This window comes from Mytilus edulis, chromosome 11 (genome assembly GCF_963676685.1).
Source record: "Mytilus edulis chromosome 11, xbMytEdul2.2, whole genome shotgun sequence".
Classification (NCBI taxonomy): domain Eukaryota; kingdom Metazoa; phylum Mollusca; class Bivalvia; order Mytilida; family Mytilidae; genus Mytilus; species Mytilus edulis.
In genome coordinates, this window is record NC_092354.1 from 33,199,227 (window position 1) to 33,211,567 (window position 12,341).

General features: G+C 32.1%; 1 protein-coding gene across 1 annotated transcript; it reads right to left on the minus strand.

The window, feature by feature from the left end:
• Positions 1-9,506: 9,506 nt before the first annotated feature.
• On the minus strand, positions 9,507-11,933 carry LOC139494811 (putative uncharacterized protein DDB_G0293878). The gene is made up of 3 exons (XM_071282987.1): positions 11,505-11,933; positions 11,164-11,221; positions 9,507-10,394 (listed from the first exon to the last, which is right to left on the minus strand). The coding sequence occupies exons 1-3, from the start codon at positions 11,778-11,780 to the stop codon at positions 10,240-10,242; spliced, it is 489 nt and encodes a 162-aa protein (XP_071139088.1). The 5' UTR covers positions 11,781-11,933; the 3' UTR covers positions 9,507-10,239.
• Positions 11,934-12,341: the final 408 nt, after the last annotated feature.

Consider the following 12,341-nt stretch of genomic DNA (forward strand, 5'->3'; position numbering starts at 1 on the left):
CAAATGACCGATTTAAGGTAACATCAATTACAATTATCTAACAAATTGTCAAATTTACCTTAAAATGTAGAAAAATCATCAAAATATCAATATCAAATTTGCTGTTTTATTATTTACAATTATCCTCAGAATATGGTCAATTTAAGATTACATCTAAATAAATGATCTAAAAAGCGGTAAAATTTTCTAAAAAATGTATTACAATTTTATAATGTTGGTTTGATTGGTTCAAATTGAATTCAAATACAACTGTCAATACATATTAAAATGTATATCGGTCACATGACCAATTTAAGGTAACTTCAAATACAAATATCAATACATTTTAGAAAATGGTCTTGGTCAAATGAACGATTTAAGGTAACATCAATTACAATTATCTAACAAATTGTCAAATTTACAGTAAAATGTCGAAATATCATCAAAATACCAATATCAAAGGAGTAGATCCGGTAAGGACCGATTTTGGCCTCAAATTTCAGGTTCATCTGACGAAAGAATTTGACCACTTTTTAAACACTTAAGTGTCTATTTTATTTAAATTAATTAGTTTATGTGAAAGATTTTAACAGATTTAGTCATTAAAAACGATCCGATTCAAGCTCAAATATGAAAAAATCTACCTAATATGCCGAAAAATGTCACTTTTCAGATGGTTTTTGGTAAAAATGAAAGTCGCCGCATCCGTGTTCATCCTCAACCTTTATTTATGTTATGTATTATCATAAAATACAACTTACATTTCAATATTAAGGATGAACACGAATGCGGCCACTTTCGTTTTACACGAAAACCGTCTAAAATTTAACTAAAATGCTAGAATTATGAGGATTTCAGTAATTTAGCATGACTTAATGGTGCTAGTACCGGATATATGTGCATTGTATTGTCAAAAACAGCCCATATTTATGTAGCAGAAGCATTCTACTGTCCAATAAATAACTAAAGGTTTACATTTTAACAGTTTTGTAAAACTGCTATATTTTGGGGCCAAAAAGGGGTCTTACTGAACCTACTCCTTTGCTGTTGTTTTATTTACAATTATCCTCAGAATATGGTCAATTTAAAGTAACATCTGAATAACTTATCAAAAAAGCGGGAAAATTTTCTAAAAAAGTATTGAAATTTTAAAATGACGGTTTGATTGGTTCAAATTGAATTCAAATACAGTTGTCAATACATATTAAAAAGGACATCGGTCACATGACTAATTTAAGGTAACATCAAATACAATTATCAATACATTTTAGAAAATTGTCTTGGTCAAATGACCGATTAAAGGTAACATCAATTACAATTATCAAAAAAATTGTCAAATCGACAGCAAAATGTCAAAAAAATTATTAAAATACCAATATCAGATTTGCTATTGTATTATTTACAATTATTCTCAGAATATGGTAATTTAAAGGTAATATCTAAATAAATTATCCAAAAAGCGGTAAAATTTTCTAAAAAAAGTATTTCAATTTTATAATGATGGTTTGATTGGTTCAAATTGAATTCAATTACAACTATCAATACATATTAAAAAGTATATCGGTCACATGACCAATTTAAGGTAGCATCAAATACAAATATCCAAAAAGTGGTAAAATTTTCATAGAAAGTATTACAATTTTATAATGAAGGTTTAATTGGTTCAAATTGAATTCAAATACAACTGTCAATACATATTAAGAAGTATATCGGTCACATGACCAATTTAAGGTAACATCAAATACAATTATCAATACATTTTAGAAAATTGTCTTGGTCAAATGACCGATTTAAGGTAACATCAATTACAATTATAGAAAAATGTCAAATTTACAGTAAAATGTCGAAAATTTATCAAAATACCAATATCAGATTTGCTGTTGTATTATTTACAATTATCCTCAGAATATGATCAATTAAAGGTCACATCTAAATAAATCATCCAAAAAGCTGTGGCTGTTTTAAATTTAATTCTTATACATTTGTCAATACATATTAGAAAATTGTCTTGATCAAATGACCGATTTAAAGTAACATCGTATACAATTATCCAAAAAATGTCACATTAACAGTAAAATGTTAAAAAATTACCAATAAAGGTCAAATCTGAATGAATATCAAAAAGTAAAACAATTACTGAAAAAAGGTTACTGAGAAAATGGTGTAATTTTAAAATAAAGCTGTGGTTGTTTCAATTTTACTGCTAAAACATTTGTCAAAACATTTTAGAAAATTGTGTTAATCATATACATGTATGAGCGTTAATTAGACTTTGTACTAACACGCACCAATGGCATTTGTTTGCATTCAATGTTAAACATCAGCAGTACTAAAATGTGGACGGAGATGTGCAAAATATTTAAAAAGCGAGTACATTTTTATCAAATGCAGAATCATATTTCATTAATATATTAGATTAGAAGATTCATACTCGGGAATATTAACCACTTATTTAACAAATCAATATGGCCATTTCACGAAATAAACAACAGTTCGTCACCGAGTCATGCAGTTTTCAAAACATTAACATACAAGTCAGGTCAGTTATTTTATTGTTGTTGTTACTTTTGTTTATGTCACATGTATAATGTTACTTATATGACAAAAAAATAAAGATTATAAATGGACTTAGATTTTCTGCAATGAAACATTAGATTCACTGTGTGGTTCAGGCATTACAAATTTTGATAACTTTCTTAAAATATCCTGGATGTGTACCAAACTTGAACAAGAGCTTGTTAAACATCATATTATTTTACTTATAAAAAAAATCACAAAAATTCTGAACTTACAGGAAAATCAATTCGGAAAGTCCATAATCACATGGCAAAATCAATTAACAAAACGCATCAAAAACGAATGGACAAGAACTGTCATATTCCTGACTTGGTACAGGCATTTTCAAATGTAGAAAATGGTGGATTAAACCTGGTTTTATAGCGCTAACCCTCTCACTTTGATGTCAGTCTCATCAATTTCCGTTATATTTACATTGATGCGTTAACTTAACAGACACAATAAATAAAATAGTCAGAATATGGGTACATCAGTCATTATCGTGTAACAATTTTAAAAGGAACAATTTAACAGAACACAAAAACATTCATTGATTTGTGTGTCTGACGTCAGAAATTGTATTTTTCTTTCAGTTATTTTACATAAAGTCTTCCGTTAAAGTTTTTAAAACATATACAAGATTCATAAACTATCCTGGATTTTTAATAAACTCATACAAAAGCTTATAATAATCAATAGAGAGTATCGAGAGGAATATTTTTATTGTTTATATTTTTTAAATTTTTGTTTAGTGTGCGATTAACAGCAAAAGTAGGCCAGACAATTGGTTCCGCGGAACTCCTACAAATTTTATTTTGCGAATTCAGGGAACTCGCTTCGATGTTGTTAAGGTTAACGTGCTCGACTCGAGTGCAGAAATATTTAATCCTTGATGGGATCAAATCGAAAGCTTCAACATTCGATGGCATGAGGGTCTTGTTGGTGATCCTCAATTCCAATTTTTTTAATTTTTAACATAATTTTACATTAATTCAGTACTTATAATTAATCCTATTGTTAATATTTCCTCACTCCATTATTCTCTATTTGATATTTAATGCATGGTTTTGTCTGCGTTTTTTTCTGTAACATTGATGTGTTTTCTTTAATCTGTAAACCTTGCATGTTTTAAAATTGACACATCTCATTTCCATGGAAATTATTAGGCTCCGTCCCTCCCCTCAGTCATGGTCTATTGTCTCTGGAACTGTCTCTTTTTTTTTTTTACATGTATTAGTTTAATATGATGAGGTCAGTTTATGGGGAGCCTTTTCTAAATTTTCATTACCTTATATTAGACCCAATCAACGGTCAGGAATCAGCCAACAGATTTGCTTTTTTTACTGAATCAGAGGTCAGGAAAGAAATGGAAGTCTCTGTGCCGAACAACACTAAGAGGAAAGCAACGTGGGCATACAATTTATATTGTTCCTGGAAGACAGCAGCGCAACATCAAGAATTTTCACCATCAATCAAACGTGCACTGGAGAGGGATATTTTGAATTTGGTCGATGAGGCGCTTAATTTGTTACTGCCTTTATTCTTTACATCCGTGCAACGACAAGATGATGAGGAATATCATTCAGGTAGAATATTTTATATAGCATGTGGCTTGGTGAAATATTTCGAAATTAGTCGATGAGGCGCTTAATTTGTTACTGCCTTTATTCTTTACATCCGTGCAACGACAAGATGATGAGGAATATCATTCAGGTAGAATATTTTATATAGCATGTGGCTTGGTGAAATATTTCGAAATTAATGGTAAAAACTTTCCATTGCTCTCTGGAGAACAATTTAAGTCTGTACGAAATGTTATTAGTAATACCATGCGCAAAAAAGTAGTAGCTGGCATTGGTTTATTTAAAAAGAAAGCTGACCCAATATCTCCACCAATTGAAGAGCAACTTTGGGGAAATTTTCATTTGGGAACAGACACTCCACAGAAACTCCTCCGCACAATGTTTTGGCTTAATGGTGTTAATTTTGGTTTAAGAGGTGGTCAGGAGCCTTACCATGGCCAATTTAAAAATGTGTCCTGGATATATCCAGTATACTGAATCCATTTCTAAAACATATCGTGGTGGTCTCGAACACAGGAATATTGAGCCCAATTCAGCAAAAGCCTACAGTAACGTTAAACAGGTGCACTGTGAATGTGCTTCAGTTATACTTGACTTTACCTGCCGAAAGACCCCCATCAGTATTTTATTTTAAGCCACTTGCAACATGTGCAAAGCCAGTATGGTTTAGTAAGGCAGCAACTATTTGATTTTCGGGGGGAGCAGGGCTATGGATTTTTTTCCGGACAAACTTTTTTTTTCGGCGAAAAACAATCTTTGCGACAAGTCGAAAACAATTTTTTTCTTTCAATTTTAGCATTGCATATAGTGGAGGCTAAGGGTGGAACAAACAATTTTTTCTCAGGGTCAGAAACAAATTATTTTTTTCTCCAAAAACTGGAAACAAACTTTTTTTTCCAAAAAAATCCATAGTTACATCCTTTCTCTTTTAGAAAATGCAACAAAATGGATCTTAATATAAATTTAATACTAAACAGAAACAAAATTTAACTTGTGGTCACGATGTTCTGCCACAAACATACATTTATTATTATGTTGGCCTGTACAGATGATTTTTACAAGCAGAAATTTAAGAAACTTTGGTGATTGGCCAGTTGTTTAGCACAAAGATTGTGATTTTATTTAACTGGAATAAGGCTCCGCAATTAATATGGCCCCTAAAACTTGTTACATTGGTTATTCAGGGTGCAGAGACCATAGGACTCGCTGTAGTATCAACACATCGCACAAGATTCACATTTGTAACGTCCATTCTGATTTTATATTGGATTAATCCGATTTCATATGTATAAAATAACACTCATGGTCATTCATCCTGTTTTATCAAGAGCTGATAATACACATATATGATTTGATGACACAAGCAACCATCCTTTTGTCAGATACATACTTTATACAAAAATTGTAAATAAGTATTAAAACAGTTGGGAACCATCAAACAGATTAAATCAACCACAGAAAACTAATTATAACTTATTGAACATCCAGTGGCATATATTTCTGTAACTTATTGAACACCCAGTGGCATATATTTCTTGCATATTCCTGGACAATTACGGTATTACAATTTGACCAAGAAATTCTATATCACAAAGGGAATGTTGGGATTGAGTTTGGGCGTAATTGTCCAATTCATGAAGAAATTACGGGCCGAAAAATGTGGAAAAACAAGCATACTAAACTCAAAATTATACACAAGAAACTCAAATAAAAATCAAACAAGATTAACAAAGGCCAGAGGCTCCTGACTTGTGACACGTCAAAATTGCGGCGAGGTTAAACATGTTTATGAGATCGCAACCCTCCCCAATACATGTACCTCTTATAACAATACGCACATTAAAATTCAGTTCAAAAGAAGTCCGAGTCCGATATTAGAAGATGTAAAAAAATAAATAAATAAAATAACAATTATACATAAATAACAACATACTACTAGCAGTTAACTGACATGCCAGCTCCAGACCTCAATTAAACTGATTGAAAGATTATGTTTTCATCATATGAATATCAGGCACAATCCCTCCTGTTAGGGGTTTAGTATCATACTATCATGACTTTAATAAATAAACATTTCCTTCTAGATATTCCATCCATAACAGTTATTTGTGATGGTGGATGGAGCAAAAGGTCGCACAAGCACTCATATAATGCTCTTGGAGGCGTTGCCGTTGTAATTGGTGCAGAAACTAAAAAAATCTTGCACATAGGTATCCGAAATAAATACTGCTACATTTTCAATAGATGTAACTCCCTAGGAATAACACCTAAAGACCATGAATGCTTCAAAAACTGGACTGAATCAAGTCAATCTATGGAGTCTGACATAATTGTGGAAGGTTTTTTGAAGGCTAACGATTTTGGAGTCCGTTATATGCATTTTATTGCAGATGGCGACTCATCCATTCATGCACAAATTATGGAACGTGTACCTGTTTGGGGAAAATTTGTTCAAAAGATGGAGTGTGCTAATCATATTACAAAGTGTCTTAGGGGTAATTTAGAAAATTTAGTAAATGAAAATTCAAGTTATAAAGGTAAAGGCAAGTTGTGCAAAAGGACAAGAATAAGAATTGTTAGTGCTGTCCGGTGTTCCATAAGAAGAAGGTCCTCCGAAAAAAATAAAACACTAGCCATCAAAAATTTAGATAAAGGCAACAGTAGTATACCGCTGTTCAAAACTCATAAATCCAGGGACAAAAAACAAAATCGGGGTAACAAACTAAAACCGAGGGAAACGCATTAAATATAAGAGGAGAACAACGACATAACACCGAAACGTAACACACACAGAAACGGACCAAGCATCAGACAAAACACCACGAGAATAACAAATATAACAAGAAAACCAAATACATGAACACGATAATAAAAATACAACATCACACATCTATCATGTCTATGGTGATCACACTAGATGCAATGAAGATTTTTGCAAGGTAAAACAGACTTTAAAAACCACAGTAATGGAGCACAAACAGATGCAGTTGATGATGATAATGATGATGATAATGGTGATGATGACATTTTTCTCCAACAATCGGAAATGTGGACTCAAGGTACATCCTTACAGGCTCAAGAGCAGTCAAGAGGCTCCTACATGCTTTCCAATTCTGATTTACAATCTGGAATGAGACAGGATCTTGCTCTCCTCCTGAACAATGTTGCACGTAAGGCTAGATCTTTAATAGGTAACTTTACAACTAATTTGGCGGAGTATTGGATGCATATGTTCATTAACTGTTATTCAAGTCATATTGTACATGATGAAGTACTTAAATTAATAAAATCATATTAGCCAGGAATATATAACAATGTGAGGGGTTGCTACTATACAATTATTAATTTTTGATGAGGTTGATACTATATAAATAACAAATAACTGAGAGAGTGATAGAGCAGGTTGTTACCCTGAGAAAATATTGTCAACCGCTGAACTGATTGTTTTATCCAATATTATGGTTACATAAATTGCAGCACTTTCAATTAATAAACACCAACAACTATTTTTATTGGTTGATAAATGTTTTTTCATACATTTAGACATACATTTAGAGGAAAAACAAATTCTTTGGTAAATTAATCAATGAGTGGTATATTTATCTTTGAATAATTTAAAAGGTCCCAGTGAATAAAAAGTACAGAGAACAATAGCTCTTGTAATTATTCAATTGAACAGTTATAGAACTGACAAATGCTTAAATACATACTCCAAGAACAAATGACTCTGTGGAACAATTTAATTTGATTTCCAATAAACTGAAACAAATTGTCAAAATGACAGTAACATATATCATATGTCATACATGTATATATTACTTCTTTTATAAGTACCTCACAATTGTTGCACTTGAAGAATTCTGGTTCTTCATGCTCAATTTTACCGATACACAATGAATGGTACCATCTCAAACAGACACAACATTGCCAATACAGTTCACCGTCATTTTTTTTGGGGGGGGGGGGGGGGGGCATGCACAATATATGTGCTTCCCAGCTGAAATGTCGGGGAAGATAAAGGATGAGGTTCGTTTCTGTAAACAAAAATAATTTCTAATATTAATAGTCTGAAAATATGTGAATGTCATACTTTACCAACAGAGAAAAAAAAGAAGGTTTTAACTAAAAAACAAAGTTGTATAAATATTCTTCATATAAGTGATGCCATAATTGCTTGAAGTCAAACTGGAACTACCTTGCTTTTGGTCATTATATAGGTGTTACATTTTAGTCATAACATCCCTAAGTTTTTCTATTATTTTATCATAGGTCAATAAAAATAATGAAACTGTATGTGAAAAAACATTAAATTCTATTTTAACCTTCTTTCTACTGCTTCTCGTGGTGTATGAGGCTTGTTCAACTTGTGTAGGGCTTTCTTGTTTCTCAGTATTTATTTTCTGGAGTAATTAAACCAAACATATTTCACATTTGGTGATACGTTTTTATTGCAATCAACACTGTGGTAAACAACACAATTTTATTTGAGATATAAAAAATCATTAAGGCAAATCAATTCAAGGTCAGCATTGACAAAACTCTAGGTGTTTCCTTATTTAAAATACACGACGCAATAGGACTTTCAATTACAAACTTGGTGACAGTCGTTAACTCCCTAGATGAATCGACAGGCGGACAATAAGGTGAAGCTGTCTGTGCCACAGAATAATTAGAGAAAGTTTGCATACTAAGGCAAGGCATATTTGATTGTAACAGTCTACTATAACTGTCTATAGATGCTGCTGAAGAAATAATTGTGGATGTCTCCAACGGAGCTAAAGGTTTTGGAGCTATCGGAATAGGAGTAGCTGTATAGATAGGTATGGTTAGCTTCATAGGCTTAGGGAACGACTTTATACGGATGCCTGACCTAAAGGCCCAATGCTTTTGTGATTCTGAGTGTAACTGCCTCAAGATATCACGTCCATCTTCAAATAAGTACGGTATTGACGCCTTCTTCAAGTAGTTCCTGTTGTAAGGCAAAATTTCTGTCCCTATCCAATATAGCCTCATTTTCCAGTGGCAGTCCACATTTCCCCGACCATCATCCTAGATGGACTCTATTACAACAACCTACCTATTGTATTTATTGTGAACTTGTTCTCGTCCTGAATATGCATGAAATATTTGCCACTGGACGTTAAGCAACCAACAATCAATCAATCTTCAAGTAGTTTCTTTCATTATAAATTTGTCCATTTTTTTGTAGGGTTTTGACCTCCCTAACATGCTTCCCACACCCACGGGTATGGCTATTAATGTGATACTCATTCCTTCACCTACACATACACAAGGTGCAATAATAATCACAGTGATGATGATGAAAGTATGGCAAATCAGCCTTTGTCTAGAGGTATGTATTACCATGTTACAATTCCTATAGGAAAACACATAAATTTTTATTATTGGCAATGTAAAATTAATACAAAAAAAAAAATCTGCATATCTCCCTGATATAAAGACAAAATAGGAATATAAATATATAATACAAAATCTCCAAATATCCCAGAGATATCAAAATGCGATCTCCCTGAGATATCAAAATACAAAATATGAGCACATTAAACATAACAAATGTAAATTCTGAGTCTCTTTGTCAAGGTAATATAAAATTAATACAAAAAAAAAATCCTGCAAATCTCCCTGATATAAAAATAACATAGCAATATAAATATATAATACAAAATCTCCAAATCTCCCTGAGATCTTAAAATACAATCTCCCTCATAAACATAAAAAATGTAAATTCTGAGTCTTTTTTTTTTTGTAAAAACATAAAGACGATATAAAATTGATACAAAAAAAAATCCGGCAAATCTCCCTGATATAAAAAACAAAATAGCAATATAAATTTATAATACAAAATCTCAAAATCTCCACATTGAGACAGCGTATGATAGGTGTGTATATTTATACGTCCTAATGCTTATGTGGAATAGATACCAATTTTGTAACAGAAGGTTAAATATATAGTAAAATCATATAAGGACTATTATAAAATCATACATTAGTTATCAAAACCATATCTTATAAGCGGTTTAATCAATCTGCCAGATCTTCTAGGTATACGATGTTCAATAATAAGAGGTTGTTGTTGTTGTTGTTCGGGGATCAGGGGTTGTTATTGTTGTTGTTCGGGGATCAGTGGTTGTTTTTGTTGTTGTTCGGGGATCAGGGGTTGTTGTTGTACGGGGATCAGGGGTTGATGTTGTTGTTGTTCAGTAATATTATTAATCCAATTTTTCAAATATCTAAAAATTGACGTAGTAACTAAAACTGAAAAAAGAAAGGATCAAATATTCATTAAAAGGTGTAATATTTCATATTATGAGCAAATCGGTTATTTGAAGGTAGAACTTTTATCCTATCATTAACGACATAATGGAAGTATATATTGGTAAGACACCTTAAATGAAAAGAATATAAATTTTATGTACAAATGGGTAATTATTTCGAATTATTGGGTGAAAATTTCAACGGATTCAAAACTAGTAGAGGTATGTACAGGTGTCATTTGGTATTCCTCAATTGTGCCAGCTGTCTCAATGGTGCGAGTACACTTTTTACAACTTATGCAACAAAAACATTTAGATATAAAGTTTCTTGTTCTTAAACTGCCCCTTATCAGATACATCATACATATTACTGTGGACAGCACTCCAACCAACTGCTACAACAACAAAAAAATCAATTGTTTCTAGTAGAATCATAAGTGAAATTTTTTGCAAATGTTTACCATTTTATATTATATGGTGACACATGTGGAGTAGGATACGTCAACCCTTCCGGAGCACCTGATATACCAGCCGCTGTTCTCATTGTAGCTTTTAATGTGTTTCTATTGTCCTGATTATTTTTTGTTGTGTTTACAGTTTCCTCTATGTATTTATTGTCAATAGATTTACCACTCTTGATTGTTGGTTTGGTATTTTTGAATCAGTTGTTTAAATTGGTTTATCAGACTCGCCTCGTCTCGTCTCTTCTTTTTTTTTTTTTATTTTATTGACAATTTGCAAAATTTAAATTCAATGAATTTCAAACTTACCTAACAAAGATGTAAGGATGCCTTTAATGGTATCATCCAAATCCGTCCATGATGTACTCTGAAAAAGTGAGAGAAATAGTTTACAGCTTTAATGAACAAGTGTGTATATTCACGCATAACGAACAATAATTTTAAATGCAAAAAGGAAAAAAAAAATGTCAATGTTACAAAAAAAAAAGTAAAATAACAAAAATACTGAACTCCAAGGAAAATTCAAATGGAAAGTCACTTATCAAATATGGAAAAACAACTGTCATATTCTTGACTTGGTACAGGCATTTCCTTGTGTAGAAAATGGTGGATAATTTAGCATTCGGTTTATTTCCACTGAAATATCTTACCTTTTTCACCACTTCAGTACAAATTTCATAAATGACTCGTCTCTGAGTTGTGTGACATGGACTGGTCTGTTTGATACTAGTTGTTGGGATCATGACTCGTCTCTGAGTTGTGTGAAATGGACTGGTCTGTTTGATACTAGTTGTTGGGATCATGACTCGACTCTGAGTTGTGAGAAATGGACTGGTCTGTTTGATACTAGTAGTTGTTGGGATCATGACTCGTCTCTGAGTTGTGCGAGATTGACTTGTTTGTTTGATACTAGTTGTTGGGATCATGACTCGACTCTGAGTTGTGTGAAATGGACTGGTCTGTTTGATACTAGTTGTTGGGAGCTTAAAGTTTAAATGAGAGCATATATATATTAATTCAGTAACTGTATCAGTTTATTTTTTACATACTGATCCACGCCTAAGTAGATTGAATGTTGATTGTTGCTATTTTTAGACATTATATATATATATGACGCCCGACAAGCAAAATCGACCCTTATGGCAAAAATTGTGTATTATCAGATTTTATATTACCTAAATAGAAAATACTAATGCCAATCCAATGTAAAAAATTTGACAACGATCGTTTGGAAACTAGTTGAGAAATTTTAATTTTAACTAGATTTGCCATTGCAAGCAATAGCGGATGTCACCCTTCCCCCTATTGCCACTAAGCGGCAGCCATTTCAAAAACTTTTAACAATGAATGCACATATTTGCATGGCTGTACATTTTTCTGTAAATTTTCAGTACATTTAGATCATTTTTCAAAATATGACATTTTTGCCTTGTTTCCATGGCAACGGCAGCCATTTTGAAAGTTTCAAAGTCAAAAGTCTCATCTAT